Source organism: Vespula vulgaris, chromosome 2 (assembly GCF_905475345.1).
Source record: "Vespula vulgaris chromosome 2, iyVesVulg1.1, whole genome shotgun sequence".
NCBI classification, from domain to species: domain Eukaryota; kingdom Metazoa; phylum Arthropoda; class Insecta; order Hymenoptera; family Vespidae; genus Vespula; species Vespula vulgaris.
This window is the reverse complement of record NC_066587.1, coordinates 3,896,359-3,916,651: the sequence shown is the minus strand read 5'-3', so window position 1 is coordinate 3,916,651 and position 20,293 is coordinate 3,896,359. Positions and strand designations below refer to the sequence as shown.

General features: G+C 36.1%; 1 protein-coding gene across 9 annotated transcripts in view; it reads right to left on the bottom strand.

The window, feature by feature from the left end:
• The window catches only part of LOC127072517 (fat-like cadherin-related tumor suppressor homolog), a 291,697-nt gene that overhangs the window by 12,621 nt on the left and 258,783 nt on the right, over positions 1–20,293 (bottom strand). For 7 of the 9 annotated variants that reach the window (XM_051012955.1, XM_051012956.1, XM_051012952.1 and 4 more), the window contains 11 exons: positions 19,976–20,037; positions 8,895–9,050; positions 7,204–7,314; positions 6,046–6,198; positions 5,748–5,961; positions 4,110–5,670; positions 3,458–4,028; positions 3,197–3,368; positions 2,888–3,112; positions 1,907–1,930; positions 4–240 (listed from right to left, as the gene is read on the bottom strand). In XM_051012955.1, coding sequence (XP_050868912.1) covers positions 4–240; positions 1,907–1,930; positions 2,888–3,112; positions 3,197–3,368; positions 3,458–4,028; positions 4,110–5,670; positions 5,748–5,961; positions 6,046–6,198; positions 7,204–7,314; positions 8,895–9,050; positions 19,976–20,037 — 3,486 coding nt within the window. The remainder of the gene's footprint in view (positions 1–3; positions 241–1,906; positions 1,931–2,887; positions 3,113–3,196; positions 3,369–3,457; positions 4,029–4,109; positions 5,671–5,747; positions 5,962–6,045; positions 6,199–7,203; positions 7,315–8,894; positions 9,051–19,975; positions 20,038–20,293) is intronic. The other 2 variants (XM_051012958.1, XM_051012959.1) reach the window with 2 other exon arrangements.

The following is a 20,293-nucleotide window of genomic DNA, read 5'->3' as shown; positions in this document are numbered from 1 at the left end:
TACCCGTATCGTTATCTCTGGAACTAACTTTCAAAACGGAAGTACCAAATGGAGCTGCCTCGGAGACGGAAATGTTATAAGAGTCTTGAGTAAATTCGGGAGGACAGTCGTTGACGTCGAGAACTAGTATGCTAACGAGCACCTCCGCGTAAACCCCTGACACACTGTCAGTGGCACGTACGGTCAATTCGTATTGCTTCTTTTGTTCATAATCCAGCTCATCCACCACATAGATTACACCTAATTTATTGAAGAGAAGACTGTAGACCCAAAGCACTATGCGACCGATCGTTCACGAATCCAACAATCTTTTTCCATTATTTTTCATTATTTTTTATCTTTATGTGAACGTTTTCGCATATGAATATACGGCAAGAAAAAAAAATTGTTATTAATATTTCGGAATGATTTTGTCGGATTCGTAAACGTCAAAGAACACTAATGATTGCAATCTCGTAAAATACACACGTTTTTAAAAAACGTCGTGATTCTGTGAGTGCTACTGGAATGTCTGTACCTTTTAAAGCGTTATCTCGTTGTATAAATTTAATACAGATTATAATACATTATACTAATTACAGTATAATAAACGCAACGTATCAATCAAATTTAGTTTTAAATTAATTTGTTTTTCTGTCTAGACGATTTCTTAAGGTACAGACATAACATGCGAACAAAGAAAAGCTGCAAGAGTTGAATGAAAATAAAAAAAAGGTATATGTATCAACAATGAGCCCTTGGTGTTGGCGAAATTCCAAAAATGAAATATGGCGACGAGAGCGACTTTAAAATTGAACGACATTGTGCGTTTCAGCAACACTGTGCTCCAAGTCGTCTATTGTTAAACTATTGTAAAACAAGCTATCTATTGTTACCATGAGCTAATGAAATTGTATTGAGAGTTATGATCGAGATAAAACGATGTAAATGAAATATAAACAAAAAAGTCCATGGAGCAAAGTGTACGACTAAAGCGTTTCCATGTGTAAAAACACAAAAGGAGGATTCGTTGGATAGTAAAAACCAGCGTGCTATGAAAAAAATTATTGTTTCTTGGAGTGTTAATAATGTGAATAGGATGTAGTCAGTTTTAGTTTAATAAATTGTTAGTACAGCTTGATACAAGTAATAGCACAAGCGATTTTCAATATTAATAATTGCTGCCTATTTAGCTATATTATAATTACTTGGAAAAGAAGAACTAATATAGATATTAAAGTAAAGAGATATTAAAATTAAAAAGCGTAATTTACTAGACAGAACACCATTCGTGTTAACTGAAATATTTATGAGATTATTAAATGGTAGACGTAAGAGATACAAATACATAAATATATAAATATATATATATATATATATATATATATATATATATATATATATTTATGTACTTTGTCTATTCGTACATAATCATTCGATGGTTATCTTTCAATAGTAAATTCCAAATTTGCATCACTTGCAATAAATAATGCAGATATGCAACAATGATCATTCCTTCTCATTCGGTTGAATTTTTCTAATTTTATCTTCAGCTTTACCCTTCGATTAGCATAACGATCGTCGTGGAGAATTAATGACCATGCAAATTGATTAATTCGCAATAGCATCGTTTTAAATGTTAGAACAAAGTTGTCCATTCGTTTGTGAGATGTTCAATAGAAAAAAAAGCAAAGTTGCCGATCGAAGCAAGAAATTGATTAATTTAATTTGTTCCACTGTTTTCATTTAACGTGAAACGTTGTTACGAAGCGATCTTAATTGAATTTTAATTTAATTTTACTTTTCCTTGCCTCGATTCTTTCGTATTTTTATCGTGCACGTAGAATCAAACAGAGTGCGATGCAATAGCGTGATAACATAGCGATACAGCAGACCGATAGAACTAGTATTTTTTTTTTATACTCACAAGGACCATTGTTACTGTCGGGGGCTGCGAAACAGGGAGATACAAGAAAACTTTAATGTCTAATTTTTCAGATAAGCATCGATAAGGGAACACGCATGAAGGGACTTTAAACTGAAGACGAAATGATAGTAATTAACTCTAACAGTGTGATATAAAGGAATATTAAGACACGTTTTACACGTACATTTACTTTGTGGACTTAAAATCTCTTATACACCTACGACAAAACCGGCACCATATTGCAAAGAACAAAAAAAAGAATATGTTAAATATTTCAATATATGTTCTTACAACTTATCACCTGTATCCGTTGACCTTAAATAATTATTAATCATTTCATCAAGATTATTACCATACGCTTACTAATTATATGCATACTAATTTACCCATTTTGCCTTCTTTCACCAATACTGTTATATGATTAGAATTTAGTGACCGAATACCATATAGTACGCGAAAAAACATAATGTTAATCGAAAAGTTAACGAGATTTACTATCGAGAAACCCTTCCACAGTTTTAACAATATGAGTTCCATAGCTGGATACGAAATAGCAGGAAATAGCATTTCAGTAAATATCATTGCTACGTACATAAAATGCTAAAATCATTTAGGGTTGTGTCTACTGTTTGTCGTCATAGTAACACTAACGAACTGAGAATGCACTGTGAAAAAGTTGATTCGATGGCTGATAGATACACATTTACATAGCTATCTTTTTTCCACATAAGATGGTCTTAGTTTTATAATCATAATTATTTAATAATTATTTTACATCTTAATTATTCGTTCGTATTCGTATCGGCTAATTCTCTTTAAAATCTTTGTATTGAAAAAGAAAAAAAAAAAAAAAGAAAACGCGAAGTTAGAATGGAAAAAATTCTTATCAATCCATCTTATATCGATTCTGCTTACCCAGTAAAATCAAACGTATTTATTTCACGATTCGCGTTAGTCGAAGCGTGAAAGATATCGACTTACCGGTGTTGAAGTCCAAAGCGAATTCTTCAAAATCATTGCCTTTGGTAATACTGTATATAAGTTTGCGATTCAATGGTGACTCAGCTTGTATGGATAGCGCTAGAGGCGAGTGTACTTCGATACTTTCAAGTACACTGTCTGTGTAAAATTGCTTGTCAAAGACCGGCATCGAACGATCTATCACCTTCACGTTGACTGGCACCTCAATGGAACATGGCGTTATTCCTAAAATAGCGTTTAGCGTATTATATATAAAAAAAGGTCATGTCAAGTAGCTATTCGCAAATTTCATATTCCGACGAACATTACCTCCGTCGTACGCGGCTATCGTCAGCTGATACTCCCGATTATGTCCTTCGAGGTTTTGCTTCAACGATATCTCTCCGGTTTTTCGACAAACTTTGAAAAGTTCTCCGTGTCCTTTTTTCAATTCGTATCTAACCTCTCCGTTATCACCGCTATCCATATCTACCGCGTGCACCTAAAGAAAGGGAAAGATTTGTATCAATTTATCGTAAATTAACGTATTCCCTCGTTCAACCATTTTCCTTTTTTCTTTCGATCATTTACCTTCGTTATCACATCTCCTTTCTGAGCGTCGACGGAAACGACGGCGTAATAAGGCAGATTTACGAACATAGGGCAATTATCATTGATATCCAAAATCGTGACGTTAACTATAACGTGAGCCACTCTGGGCTTTTCCATATCCCTTGTCTGACTCTTTGCCTCTACGATCAATTCATAATGATCGCAGGTCTCTCGATCGAATCTTACTCCAGTTGTTCTAATCGCTCCCGAGGTTGGTCCAATAATGAACATGTTGGTAGGATTTAAGATTCTAAAGACTATGTGTTCGTTCAATACAGTACCGAGAACATTGACTACCACCACGGTTCTAATTTTCGTCGAATTCTCAACGATGTTGCCTTCGTAAACATCCTTTTGGAAGACCAAGCCTGAATTTTCAGATTTTTCGACGACTATATTCACTTGCGCGACACTCGAATATTTTCCATCCGATACGCGAACGTGTAATAAATAATTTTTCTTAATACGTTCAGGATTGAGAACCGTGATGATACCAGTTTGAGAATCTATGTCAAATGTATGACCCTTATTGCCATCGATAATATCGTATCTGGAATTGGAACGATTTCATAATTAATTAGGTACTTAAGTCTAGTTTGATGAGAAATGAATCGATTTGAAATTTAATTACCTTAACGAAACACCTTCGGAACTGTCAGGATCTACAGCGTTCACCCGAAGAACAGCAACGTTCTTGTACGTAGGCAAGAGAAGTGTGGCATTGTAATCGTTTTGAAGAAATTTTGGTGGACAATCATTCACGTCAGTCACAGCTATCATGACTTTAGCCGTAGTCTCCGATGAAAGTTTAGGCTTTCCCAAGTCAGATACTTTAACGTGGAATGTAAATTCTGGAATGGTTTCGTGATCTAACACCATCACAGTTCTAATCGCACCGGTACTAGAATCGATGTGGAAATACTTTCTCGGTAGATCGTCGACGATATCGTAATTCAATAAAGCGTTCAATTCCGAATCGGCATCTTCTGCTTTTATAACGAGAGGTGTAGTCGTGTTGGTAAGTACCAACGATCCTATAGTCGCACCTTCGCTGATTTCACCACTGTAAACCGCTTGAATGAAGCGTGGCGCGTTATCGTTTCTATCAAGCACGTGGACAATCACGTTACAGACAGCTGTGGCACCGGCCATGTTTGTAGCAGCTACTGTCAAATTATAGAACTTCCTCTTCTCATAATCTAAAGGGTTCTTCACAACGATAACCCCGGTACTAGGATTGACGAAGAACGTATCATCTTTATTTCCTCGAGTGATCTCGAATTGCAAGGATGAGGTACTTCTGGCATCTACGTGCTTCACGTAAGTGCCCAGTTGTTGATTCTCGTAGATCTCAGCGGACAACTCTCGTTGAACGAAACGAGGTGGAGCATTGTCCGCCATGGTAACCATCACGTGAACTGGTACGGTATTTGCGAGAGCAGGTGAACCATGATCTACGGCTTTTACCAATAATATGTATTCCGCTGAAACGCTCAAATCCAGCTCTCGAGCTACTCTAATGTCTCCTAGTATGGGATCAATGGAGAAAATGTTACCAACATTTCCAGAAGTAATGGAATAAGTGATCCTTGCGTTATCGCCTCGATCTCTATCAATAGCGCAAACTCGTACAAAGGCTGTACCAATCGGAGACGTTTCGTAAACCTTCCCTTGAATGATCTCGCTAATGAACTCGGGGGCATGGTCATTGTGATCGTGAACTGTGACGATGACTCTTGCATAATTTCGTTTTGCTGGTGTGCCCTGGTCTTTCACCATCACCGTTAGTACATGTTCCTCGATAGTTTCTCGATCGAGAGGTTCGTTTAATGTGACAGCACCACTGATCGAATCTACGTGAAAAATACCCAAGGAAGCTTGACTTTGGGCTGCGTGTAAACTGTAAAATACTTTTTTGTCCTCGTCTGCGTCGGTCGCGTGCAATTGAAGAATTTTTTCGCCTTTTGGAACGTTTTCCGAAATGTCCACGTGATAGGTGCTCTCAGTGAACTCTGGTCTATGATCGTTTATGTCAATCACCGTGACCAAGAGTTGTGTTAAGGCCGTGTGTACGCCATCGGTAACGCCAATCGTAAGATTATAAAAGTTTTGTGTTTCCCAATCTAATTGCTTGGCTAATAGCACGTTACCGTTATCACGTCCTATGAAGAATTCGTCTCGCTTGTCACCATCTGTAATATGTTAATGAGAATAGAAAGATACTATCGAATAACAGCTTGTTATTTAACTATCGTTATGTATGCCCTACCTAAAATATCGTACCACAGAGAATCACCGTCTTTATCTGTGGCCTGAACGAGAGTCACTAAAAAGCCTACTTCGTCGCTTTCCGTCATCTCTACGCTTTGATTACTACTTTTAAAAACTGGTGGATTTTCGGATTCTTTGGCCACTTCGACTACTTGGACGGAAACTCGAGTTTGGTGACTACGTTGAGGTTCACCACAATCGGTTGCTCGTATCTATAAAATAAAAACGATTTTCTTTTTTTTCCGAAGAAACATCGTTTTTAATTTTTTTTCAAATTTTATTAATGAGATACGTACCATCATTTCGTATTCCTGCCCTGCTTCAAATCCACGTTGGGAATACACCATCCCGGTGGTAGGATGAATTTTAAATTTGCCCTTTCCGCGGCCTCCCTTAATACTGTATTGAATTTTTCCGTTGTCACCGATATCTTTGTCATTTGCTAGAACCTAATGTAAAAGAAAAGAAAAGAAATGCAGTTAGAAATGAAAGAATTTATTAGATACATATAACGTTTAACTAAACGTTTTAATCAACTCTCACGTTTCTCCTGTATATGACATAGAAAGACTATAACTTGGATAGTAACAAAGTGATTCAGCATCATGTCTTCATATTAGATAAAAATATAATTTAATTAATAATTCATTCAGTGTTACACCAGTTAAAACGAATAAAATGATCCGTATAATTATATGCGTTTAATGAATCGTCGTCAGTATTTTAATGTACGATAAAATTCCTTCATGCATGGCATTTCATACTATTTCCGATATTTCGAAAGTTTTAGCCCAATATTTATGTATTTGTGTACGTTCCACTGTTGACACAAGTATTAATTGACGGAAAAATAAAAATGCGAGAACATTCTCAGGCTTCATACATAATTCGAATAAACATACAATATAAAGTGACGCATACAGACGAGCATGGGAAAGTGATAGGGGTTGATGGAACATACGTTCATTATAAAGAATGAGACGAAACAAAGATATAGACAGACACAGATACAGATAGGATACAAAGAAGGATATTGATAGAGACTTATAAGTAAGGCGTTCAACGATAAGGCTTGCGTGAGTTGGAGCGAATGAAAATGATTGATTTAAAGGTACGAATGCAATGGCTGCCCTATGAACAATTTGCGGTTGCATGGAATGATAATTATTTACATTCAACATAAAAGCTAAAGGATAGGCATAGACATAGATAAATAATGAAGAAGGCAGATAAATATAGAATAAATAAATAAAGAGCCTGCGTAACTAGATTCGGTCAATTCCGTATATGCAATAAATATAATAAATAAATATATCTATCTATTTATATATATAAATATAAATAATTTATAAATATATATATATATATATAATTTTTATACGAAGATAGAGATCAATTATGCAATGCGCGTTTTTCGCGTGATGCTTAGTTTTTACGTGCGATTATTTTCTTACCCTGAAGATACGATCTCCTGACAGGGTGTCGGGGCTAAATGTCTCCCAAGTTCCATTCTCGAGTAACGTATCGATCGAGAGGTCGAACTCCCGCGAGCGGTTCTTCGATTTCTGTCGAGAACGAGAAGAGAGGATAGCTTTTAGCTTTCACATCGTTCCTGTTGAGACCTTCGTTATTTCTTTTTCTTCCCTCTTTTTTACTAATTTACTTTTCCTTTTCTTTTCCCCTTATCAAGCGTCTATCGCGACACCGACAAATGTACACGAATCGAAATCGATCGGTCCCGTTTGAAACACGAAGATTATGCGATTCAAAGTAAAAAAAGATGGAACATGTAGAGTTATGTTTTTGAACAAAACTGATAAAGGGCTCGAACAACGGAATAGGTGGCGATGTAATTACAAACGATAATAAGATAGACGTATATATCGTGCGAGGTTTAAGTGCTCAAATTTCTACTCCTTCCAGCTACGTTCGATATGGTTATGGCAATGATCGGTTACTTTGGCCAACGTCGAAAAGAAGGGTGGTTGGCTTGTGGTAATCGATTGGAAAGGAAACGTTCGATAACGACAAAGCAAATAGGGTGGAGGTTTTTGCAAGCGGTTTGTTCTTTGTGGGCGCTCGCATAACCAACTTTTTTACTCAATGTATTATCACATATTTATATTACAATTATATATTTAAAACGAATTTACTTTATCGTGCGAAATTATTTCGAGGATTTATCATTTATATTCAAAAAAAAAAAAAAAGAAAAAGAAATAAATAAATACGATCACGTACACGTTTTTTAGCTTTTTACGGATACAAAATTATTAAAAAATTATACGAGAATAATGTGTGTTTCACTTGAAAGAATAAGATGATCGATATTTCAAACGAGATATATATGAGATTTATATGCTGTATATACAATCATATGAAGAAGATAATACGGTGGCATCGCAGCGAATAACGACACGATTATTACCGTAAAAATGTCGCGCATGAATGACGATTTTAAGAGGACTGCGATATTGAATGGTGGTACTTTCTTTTATTTAAGTATACGCTCATTTATGTATATATATTGTGGCCGGTGAAAAGCGTACACAAGCTAATATTGCACTTCGAATTAAGCGGTGCGTTCTTTGTACAGTTGGCTCGTTTTATACATTTCTACTTTCGTAATTTACATCGAATTAAAAAATAACAAAAAATTAGATATGTACATTATGTTATTCGCGTTATTCGGTATATATAATATGTACGTTCTGATTTTTCTTTTTTCTTTTTACTTATACATTTTTTTCATTCATTTTCTCAAAAAAAAAATTTATATTTATATAAAATTACATAATAGAGTTAATATGATTGTCACGCAGGAAACAAACAATATAGAGAAAGAAGAGGGAGTGATATCGCTTAACTACTTTGTATAAAGACATAGATACGAAGATAGGAAAAGAAGATAGAAAGAAATGAGAAAAAGAGAAAGAGCAATTTGACGTAGGGCAATACTAGATTATCTATATCCTTTGTAAGATAATGAGGATGTTTCTGATCGATAGGGGTCATTTCGACAAAGTAGGGTGGAAACACGATCGTCTGCTGTCGCGTTCGAGGGCGGAAAGTTCATCTTCAGGAGATAAAAAACATTGGAAACGTTGCAAAAATATTTAGTTAAAGCCAAGCGAGAATTTCTTACCTGGAAGAACGGTTTATCAGTGGACGGCGTAGCGGGAATTTGAACGGTGTAAAACTTTTGCTCGAATTCTGGTCCATGATCGTTGATGTCGGCAACTTCTACGACTATTCTGGTCGTCGAGGATAGTGGAGGTCTACCGTCGTCTCTTACTGTCACCTAAACAGTGAAAGTGCAAAATTATTAACTTGATTGATTCAATCAAATCGACAAATTTATCTTCGTGCTTTTATATACCTAAGATTTCTATCAAAATATTTGCGAGACTCATTATTAATATATGATATTTAAAATTAGGAAATATACCAATTTCAAGAATAAAAGACGAGATATTTTTTTAAATATCTTTTCACGCGCTAAGTCCTGAAATATATGCGTGAAGTTATGCATAAAAATAGTTTGAGAAACGTCAATAAATTTGAAATGTTAATAATAAGGATCCGCCAAAATAACGTCGGTCGTGATCATGATCCTTGTAATATTCTGCATCAAATCTGGTTACTCTCGATAGAACTCGAAAAATCGTAGCAATACAATATTCTTAAGCTTTTCTGCTATCACGTAAAGCGTTCTTGACGAGTACCACGATAGTCCTCTTACGGTTGAAAGAACTAAGCCAACTCACCGACGCTTTTACTATTTCTTTCTCTCTCTTTCTCTCTCTCTCTCTCTCTCTCTCTCTCTCCCTCTCTCTCATTCTTTTACACGAACATTGCCGAATCTTGGATTTTCGTGCGAGCATATCTTCTCGAGCGATCTTCGTTCGTCGTTTACGGTGGCAAAATCCACGAAATTACCGATCGTAAAGTTAAGTGATCCGAATCTTGATCATGCCGGATTCCCGTGCTTTGTGTTTGGAAACAAAGAATAGAAGGATTTTCTGCTGGCTCAAAGAGTATTTCTATTTTAAAGAATTTTATTTTCGCCAAAAGAAGAAGACGATACGATTAGAAAATAGGTCAACGGTTTGAAAATGTCAAAGTGGATCTTGCTCGCTCGTTTCTAGCGTACTAGAAATGATCATACTTTCCGGTGAACAATTTCAAGGGAGTCTGTCGCGAATGAAAAGCTGGAGAGACGAAAGGTGGTTCTCCGTACCGCAACGTAAATTTAACATCCCTTGGGATACTTCGTGAAAGATCGTGTCGTACCCAGTATGTAACACCTGCACTAAATTAGGGCTACGAAACTCCGTTTTATGCTGTAAGGACGGACACTCCTATCTTCCCCTTCTATCTGTTGGATCGTTGGAAACGACCCTCGAAGTTTCATGTTTTGTCAAATATAAGGCTTTCGTTCGTTCCTACAACGGGTGGTACCTCTTTCCCTTTTCTCTTTCTCTCTTTCTCTTATATATATATATATATATATATATATATATATATATGTATATATATATATATATATATTCCTCTTTACATTGACGATTTATATTAACGCTTTGACACGAGCAACATCAGAGAGAGAATAAGATCTAGCTAGGTTTCTATTTCAGAGTTGAACCTTCTCGAGCATCGGTTTTCTACTCTCGAGGAACTATGTTTTCCTCGTGATTAGGGGTAATAGGTGTGCTTTGCTCGAGCAGTTCTTCAGAACTATCCTCTTCTTCCTTCTCGTTCGTTTTCTCTCTCGCTTCTACCGTACCTTTCCATTCTCTCCCTTCGTCTCCTCGTAATTACCTCGAAGGCCCCCGGCGATTTCTCCGAGGCTTAAAGCCCGCGTTTGCGGCTCTTGGATCCAGAGGGACTACTACTAGCCTTGCATCGCCACGAAATACCACTACTCGTCCATGTCAAAGGCTCGGTATAATAAACTTTATGACGCGGAATGCCGCCATGTTTAGCTTGACCTACGGCAAAATCCTCCTCCTTTTCGACCTTCCTTGGTGAAGCCTTACGTGATAACGAACATGAATCTTCCTTTCATCATCCGCTTCAACAGAGGTAATACTACGTATTTCGTATACACGGGAAAGACATTATTCTTCGTATATCAACGTAAATTATTTACTTACCGAGAGATGAAAGATAAGAAAATGTTCTTTTCTTTTTATCGTAACGCAAGAGGAGAAGAAATTCTGAAAGATCTCGAAGACACGAAGATCCAACGAATGATCGTGCGAAACAAAGGAGGAACGATGGCGGTTCGACGGAGCATTGCCGCGAGTTATTTCTCCCTTTATCATAGTCATCGGTATTCGCAACTAACGTGAGTAAAGAGGCAAGGGAAGATAATAATAATGGGCGCGGGCATAGCACCGATCCGACGCGGGACATTTCTCTGCCGGCTGTCCGAAGTGAAACCGACAGATCGTTAGGAACCCATCATCCGCACGCTGGAGCAGAAAAGCGCGCGTAATTTGAAAGCTGTCTACGAGAAGAACGAGAGAGAGAGAGAGAAAGAGAGAAAGAGAGAGAGAAAACTAGTCTGTAAGGTGCCGCTCTGACTCGCCTCTCGTCAGACGAAATCGCTTTTGTTGTCTGAACGAAGAACTGCGCACTATGAACGTTTCTCGTATGACATTATGTTTGGCTTTTTATTCTATACCCTTTCTCACGCTCCTTTGCTTTTTGACTACAATGTGTACAATACAATTTCGTTAATGAACGAATTTGGCATCTTCTCATAATAGTTTTGCTTCAAGGGGACCAAAATTTTCTTTCGGTCGATTCATAAACGAAACTTCTGTGTGTTCTTTGAAATGGATTTATGTATTTTTCGTAGATAAAAAATTTGTTAACGGGCTTCTAACGACGTACAATGTTTCGATGTAGATGCGATCGAAATACTGGTGATCAAAGAATCTCTAGAAAGCTACGTCTTCGCTTAGCCCAAAGCTATGCATTGGAAAACGCTTATGATATCCCAGCGAGGTGGTTAAGTTGCTAGATAAACGTTATCCTTCGAAAGGAACGAGTCACTATGCTTTGGAATATGGGCGAATCTTATCCAGCCATATGTTTTCATGAAACTATCGATTTTGGCTTGAATAAGATTTCAACGCGATCAGTTTTTGTAAAATCCCTTGTAAAAGTTTCGTGGCACAATTCTCGGGACGTGTCTGTTGCAGAAGAACCTTTGGAAATAATTTCTTATGAGACTTACCGATCGATTGAATTATTTGCATATAAACTGCATATTTCAAGGATTTGCTCTAAAGGAATATTTGTTAAAACATCGATAAAGCTCGATTAATATTGGTAAACGATGAAAAACATGAAGGATCCGAAATATTATCAGAGAAAGCATTTCGTAATTGTATCTCAAATTCCGAGTCGAAGTACGGAATGTGCTATTATCTTTTCCTCTTTGTTTATACGAAGATGTTCGGCATATCGTTCAATGAGAAACGATCCTTCTCTTCTTCAGTTACTTTCAATAAACGAGTTCTAAAATCGACGATTAATAATTAAAGAAAGAAGGTATTACACGGATAATTTATTCCGTCGATCTCGATCAAAACTCGAGAATAAATACAAGATAATAGAGATGATAAATTTTCCCAGAAATGAATTGTAAGATTATCATACATAAAATGAATTCGAAGAATATCGAACAAGTATTCGTTAACAATATTCTTATCACGCTGTAAAGTTTTATCGTGAATATTTTTCCGTAATATTATATCTTTGAAATGGTTTCTAAGGTGCACGTATCGAATGGAGTTTCTTTTCCTTGGTACCGAAGTTATTATGCAAAAATGTCACTTCTGCGCCGAGTAAGAATAATTCGTAACTTTCAGTAACTATTTGTGAAATTCGAAGTTCATGAAAAAAGAAAGTTTCGCACAAAGCAATACGACGAATGAAAGCGGGCAAATACGTACGTACGTTTCTTTAAAGAGAATAATTCAAATTTTACACATGAGAGGAAGTAAGCTCTGTTACTTTAACGTTACTCTAAAGGAACGTGTAAAGTTTGATGTCGTCACCGATGACAAAAAAGTCATGGAATTCTTTCGTTTCTCGCGTTAAAGTCCCTTTCACGTTTCCCCAAGCGTTTACTCTTCATTCATCCCTTTCGTCTGTTGTACACAAAACGTTCTCGGAGGCTGCCCTTTCTGCAGCAAAGATTCTTGAATATTCATCGTGATTATTCCTTCCGTTTTTCCTACCCTTGCCTGTGCAAAATGCGAAACTTTGTATTTCCCGTCTTCTCTTTCTTTCTCTTTCTCTTTCTTTCTTTTTCTTTTTCTCATTCTCTCTTCCCGCATTATGACACGAAAGAGAACAACGCAAACGAATGAATGAACGAACGCGGAGCGTCAATTATACTATGGTTGGCCTGAGCATGCTAACACGAGACTTTTCATAGACGTATATAATGTACATACGCGTATGTATGAGAAGAGAGGAAGAGAACGAAAAAGAAAAAGAGATAAAAGATAGATAGAAAGATAGACAGAGAGAGAGAGAGAGAGAGAGAGAGAGAGAGAGAGAGAGAGAGAGAAAATGCACCCTTTCATCATGTTCTACATCTATCATTCGTATAAAAGAAACTCGTAATAAGACAAGAATTAAGATACTATGTAATAAGCTTGCGTTTTAAATGTAAACGAAAAGAAAATTCAAACGAGATGATTTATGAGAGATTATCAACGACAAAAATATAAGAATGAAAACTTTGATAAGAAATTTCCAGCTAACAAAAGCAAACTAGGAATGGCGAATCAAATCGTCAAATCGGGATAAAAGCATATTTTGATAGATCATAAAACGTGAAACTAGGGTTACGTTCGGCTAGTTCCTTTGTGCGAAATTTGCTGGCATCAGAAGCCGTTATCTGCTATTGCTGGAGAGACCGTGCACGAAATTGGAATGCTTTACCAGTATGCATATGCAATTCTAGATCGTCCGGCGCATTTGAAAGTCAATCGTACAATTGCTATTTTGACCCGGGTCAAGAGTTAATTTAAGAGTTTCATTCTATGTGCGAAATCCATAACAAAACAAGTTCTAATTTAGTGATAGAAATATCTATTATTTCTTTCGATTCTCTTTTGCCTGACAGAATCATACAATTTTTTCTTATTAGAAACAACGTTTCTCTAGTGAGTACACGATCGAAAAAATTTCTTTTTCTTGAAAAATATATTTCTTTCATTTTCATGAATGATCTATACGAATGGTATCGTTATTTTAATACATCTCTTGTCCTATATTTAACGTACGCGAATATCTACCTACTATACACGTTTGAACGTAACGAACGTGGCATCTATTTTCCATTTCCTAAGGCTCTTGTGGCGCGAATCTAGCGTAGTTTAACCGTCCTCGAAAGACGCTGAGCGAGCGCGATATTTTCCCTTTCTCCTCTCCTCGTTCCCTTTATTGTCTCTGCACCGTTCCAGAAATTGGCGCGTATTACATGCAAGCGAAGCTACGTGCTTATATATATCTATAGATTTAACACACATACGTACATATTACATACATACGTTCATATATATATACATACATATATATATATATATATATATACATATATATATAATAGTACAAGTATGTAAGCGTATAGCGATAAAGAAATCCCAGTGAAGGATAGCGCAAAGGCTGGCTCAACCGTCCTTATTAATATACGCCGTGCCTGTTGGAAACGCTTGGTTGTACCGCCCCTGAAATATGAAGGCGAGCATGAAAAAGAGAGAGAGAGAGAGAGAGAAAGTCCAAGAGGGTTAGTTTGAAAAAGAGAACGACGTTGTGAAAAATACTAGCGATTAATATAACAACGGTAAAAAGCTTTCGCAGCGTAGGTACTTTTAAGTCTTCGATAAATACTCACTGTGATTAAACAGTTACATTTTTGTTAAGACAATTTTTCTCTAGAGTTCTCCATTACTTTGTTAGATCTCGAAAGAATAGTATCGTAATAATTTCGGAGAACATTTCTGTGATTGTCTTAACGAGAATAATAAAATAAATGCAATGGAAATAGATTTACAATAATTCGATATATAGATTATATTTGTTAGATATATATATTTATTTAAAAAATTCTTTGGATTTTAGTCATGATAATAGTATATATATATTGTTCGAGAATAAAAAGAAATATAAAGACTTCGATTTAATTCAGAATATCGTTCGGATAATTTCGATACTTCGTCGAATGGACACTCAACGATCTATTTCCGAGCTAGTAAGCGATTTTCCAAGCTACTTTGAATATTATAAGTAGGAGCTTAAAGTACAGTCAGGAGCATAAAGAGTTCATTATATTTGAAAAATCGAAGTAGGGCTAAAAAAAAAGTAGAAAATTTTGATTTATGAATACCACGAATTTACTGATTTCTATCAAAGATATTCCATAAAATTGATTTCAAAATTACACTTTATATCATAAGTATCCAAGATGTCTTCCCTTTTTGTCGAATATTTTTGGAAACAAACAACATTGTTACAACGTTATGTCCAAACGAAACGTCTACGATTTACGAGATATAAAAAGAAGTACCTGAAAGTTAGAGATACAGTGGTGCATGTAGGAAAAGCGATTTCTGGCTGTCTACGTATATATACCCTCCGTAGGAACGTGAGCGCAACCTCGTAAATCATGATGGGAGTTATGAAAAAAGGCGAGCTATGGTTTGCACAGTAAATTCGATTCGGCGTGTCTATATACGAAAGGACGGAAGTTCTACTTGCATCCGTCCTCCTCTATCGCGATATATTGGCATTGGCGGAGAATATTGGCACGGAGATAAATGAGTTATGATGATCGACGAATTTCTCTTAGGTGCATATATATATATATATATATATATATATATATATATATATATTAGAATATATATATTTATGGTGCATAGATAAAGTTTTTGAAAATGAGAAACATAATAAGAAAATTTGAAAATAGTAGAATTTAAAACGAAAGCAATCCGGCTCGTATTTAGTACTCGTTAAACTCGGTTAAGAACATAAATAAGCTGTGTTAACGAGCCACATCGAGCAACTCTGTAGAGGAGTCTCCTAAAACGATTTCTTCCTTTCGAAGGTAAAACCGTTCCAGTTAGATGGTGGATGGAGGAATGGATTCATGTAATGACATCCAACGAAATTGAAGGAATACGAAGGAAACTAGATTAGTCGTCGAGAAACTTCTCGTCAAAGCTCAGCGCGGTCCATTCTGGGACGGTCGGTGGAATTTCTGCAAACAAGAAATTCTCACGAACGAAATCATATTCCGTTCGTCTCTCTCGAAATCGGCTTTCGTGATTACGAAATTGTGTTCGTACTTTGAGAAACGATACGGTTCGCTTTTCGGAATACGTTCGATGTTATAGCATCAGCGAAACATCGGAAACAACCGAAATTTTTTCCGAAGCTTTGAGGAAAAAAGTATCGATGCGTACCCATTCGATTTGAAAGCGTTCGAAAAAAAATGATAGGAAATTAAGAATTATTATGGTATCGATTCCATTTTGAATAGATATATTTGTTATCTTCTTCGCGTTATTTCCAATTCCTTTTATGGATTTCTATAAGAGTGCAATCTCCTCGTATTGAACAATAAATGAAGATAAGCAAGATTTTTCGTTTTAATAGCGATTATTTTTTATGAAAACTCGAATTATCTAAACTCTCGTACCTTGCTCAAGTTATCTAAACTCTCGTAGTTAACTCAGAGAATTTCTAAATACCAACGAAGATTGTAAAGTTTAATCACGATAATTAACGTTAACTTGTCTATACTTTAAATACTCGATAAGATTGTGGTATGATGTGAAAGAAAAGACCGAAGAAAAACTAGAAAAGTTTTTTTCCTCTACTTGAGTCTGAGTTTCGTTGAGTGATCGGTGGCGCATGTGATAATGTTAAAGTCGATACCAAACAAGGGCCTTCGCCGTCTTCTAGTTGTCGTCAAGTTTCACCATCAAGGTGAAACACTACGAGAGGGTAAAGCTCGTGGTGTGTATCTCGCTAACTTCGAGAACTTTGGGAGAAGAGAGAGAGAGAGAGAGAGAGAGAGAGAGAGAGAGAGAGAGAGAGAGAGAGAGAGAGAGAGAGAGAGAGAGAAAAAGAGAAAAAGAGACAGAAGGGTCCTATCGTGTGTATCTTCGTAAGAAAACTTATTTGTCGCTGGCTTTTCTAATTATCGAGTCTACAAACTATACAAAGTACGTGAATGTATTAACCGTCTACTTCAATTTTATACGTCAAAATGCTCAATTTATTTCTACTCGTTCGTATAATTAATTAATTAATCATGAATCTACAGATTGCCATGAATTCGATTACAACGAGAAAAGAATCTTCTGTCAATAATGTATTAGATATCAAGATGAATGGTTTTGATGAAGGTGCGAAGGAATTCGACCGATCGATGTCTCGAAGAAAGAATCAGAACCTTCATTCAACGCGAGTCTATTCTATACGAGATTAAGCGAATCGATAAATCTTCGTTACATGGAAGAACAAACTACGATGTATTCCAAAGGCCACAGCTCGTTCTACACGATCGAATTCAATTACACTCGCTATCGATCGAAGCCAGTCTCGAGAAAGTAGCCTTCGTTCTTGCGGAAGTGAACAACCGTGCCACGGCTCTCTAGTTATTTACCAAGAGTAAACAGACTGTTGTTTAATAAATTCTTTCCACAGTCGATGCTTTACTACTGAATTTGAAACGGAAGTGAGAATACAAATGGAAAGCATTTCGATTGTTTACCTTATCTAAATGTTTCCCTTTAAAGTAGATAGAAACATTCTATATCCGAGTAAAAGTAAATCATTTCAATTAAATTTCAGGAGCTTTTTAATAGTAGTGTAAAAGGATTATTGACTTCATTCGATGTTTTTTAATCGTTTAAATGAAATGTAACTGTAAAAAAAAAAAAAAAGAAAAGAGAGAGAAAATAATCGCGTCATATTTTACAAATTGCAAATTTCTAAAGATTCCAAACTTTTAAACGAAACATGGTAATGTCTTTAGACAACGAAAAGAGAAAAAGAGGCAAAGAAAAAGCTAGAAAACTTCTCTCAGTCCTTGATCTCGATACAACAAGCAAAAGTAAGGTTTCTTCGCAGTATTCTTCGACGGCGATCCCCGGAGAGAAGAGAAGGAAATGAGGATAGAAAGAGTGAGGACAGGAACCCTCTCTTCACTCGTTCCGTTGCGTTCCTCAATTCTCTTTCTTCTTATCCTTCTCTTTTACTCCTTAGCCTCGTCGTCCGGCACTTGGATTTCCTTCGCACTTCCTCTTTCTCGTTCGTTTCTCTTTTCCTTCCTCTTTCGTTTCTCTCTTCCTTCCTCCTTCGTTTTTTCCCTTTTTCTTCCTTCCTCGTTCTCATCCGATCTCAGAATGCCTCCTCAAAGCTGTTCCTCTCACTTTCAAGTCAGGAGATTCACCTCATTTTACTTTTCAATCTCCAAGAGGATACGATTTTCTTCCTCATTTCCAGTCTGACAATATCAAGGGGTGTGGACGTAAATGGTGGGAAAAGCCTTCTCGAAAAAGAGAGAGAGAGAGAGAGAGAAAGAGAGAGAGGGAGAGAGAGAGAGATAAGAAGGAGAGAAAAGATGCATTAGCAATCTGCCTATCTACCTGTTAGCGTTAGCACACTGTTAGGAAATTCGATTTGTCCGAACGACTTCGACAATGTTAAGTGTTGGATCCTGTCGCGAAGGACATCCGCTTCTTTTTCAAAGAAAACTTTTCTTCTTCGATTTTCTTTTCTTGTCTTTTTTATATTTTTCTTTCTTTTTCTTTGTTTGTTTTTTTTTGATCGAAGAACTGATTTAAAAGAAAGGGTACGAAGATATCTTTTCGATTCCCTTCGACGAAGTAGAAAATTATCTTTTATATAACTACAATATTTTGTGATCAAAATTAATATTGATTTATAATTTGATATATCCTTTATTTTTGTTGTTGTTCTCTAATAAAATCTTCATTTTTTTTTTATTTTGATAATTTAATCGTTTATGCTGAGATAACATTTATGTACGTACGAATGTCCCACACGTGTATTTATATTTAATTTCATGGACGAATTGTTCCTTTCGAAACTCATAATTATAAGTATTACATACGCGAAACTCAATTTTACGGTAATTGATATTGCAAATGAATACTTATCAATGTAGAATTTCGTATATAGAATGCGAACAGAATGGAAATTCAAAGTATATTTTATGGTACAAATGAGACATGTCACATTTACACATTGCTGTAATATTTAGCGATATGTTTTGCTAGTTCGAGTGCATTGTTTTAAATAAAAATAAAAAAAGAAATATCACTGGCTTTAATTCACAAAAAAAGAAAAACAATACCATTAATGTTAGTTCATAAACGTTGTAGGAGAAAGACAGGAAATAATATGTTGTCTCGTCGGTGAAACGAAAAGGGAACTTTGTTGATGTAATTATCCGGGCGTTGCTAAGCACCGCGTAATTTCGAATAGAAATTTTCTCTCTCTCTCTCTCTCTCTCTCTCCTTCTCTCTCTGGGAAACCCGATATAGGTACAATCTCCTATATCCTGTATTTCACTCCACTGAGCCAACTTACCCGTCTCAACTCCTTTCATTTCACTCACTCATTCTCTCTCTCTTTCTCTCTCTCTCTCTCTCTTTCTCCCTCTCCTCTTCACGTACCACTTGTATACTCCTCTTCCTCCCCTGAGCGTCAACTGGCAAAGTGCTAATTACGCGTGCATATACACCGACGTACGATTATACTTAACGTAAGATGATTATTCCACCGAACCTATCTTACCGGGATTAAGGACTTCTAATCCCTCCTTCGCGTCTCGTCGAGATCCTTCTAAGATTGTGCTAAGATGTAATAGGAAGGATAGGAGGATATCAAATGAATTCGGAGAAACGAAAACTTAATCTGAATTAATTGAAGAAGGATACCTTCGAGAATGGTTACGTATTCGTGGCTTTGTACGATCAAACGATTATCCTTCGACTTACTCCCAACAGGATTCGTATATTACGCAAACGTCACAAGCTTCTCTTTCTTAGTAATTAATTGATTAAAATGATCTTAGAAATTGAAATTAATTTCACGTTTCGATGAAAAACCTATTTCTGTCGAGAATATATCAACTAGTTTTAAAGGATCGTTATTTCATACCTCTAAAACATGCTCCGCTTGATTCTCTCGATCCAATTTTCTACCGCTCGTTGTGATCAGACCTGAAAAAGCAGCGATATGATTAGACAAATGGAAAATTGAGTTTATATGATTCGACGAACTTTCCACATAAATGTATAGGATCAAGGATCGAACAAATATTTTAATTATAATTATTTCAATCTTGGTGATTTAATCAAATTTGATATATTAATAACATAACACAAACACACACACACATATATATATGCTTAAATGTATTTGCAATAGCTCACGATACTTAAAATGCAGTATAATTTTACCACGCAATGTAAATCG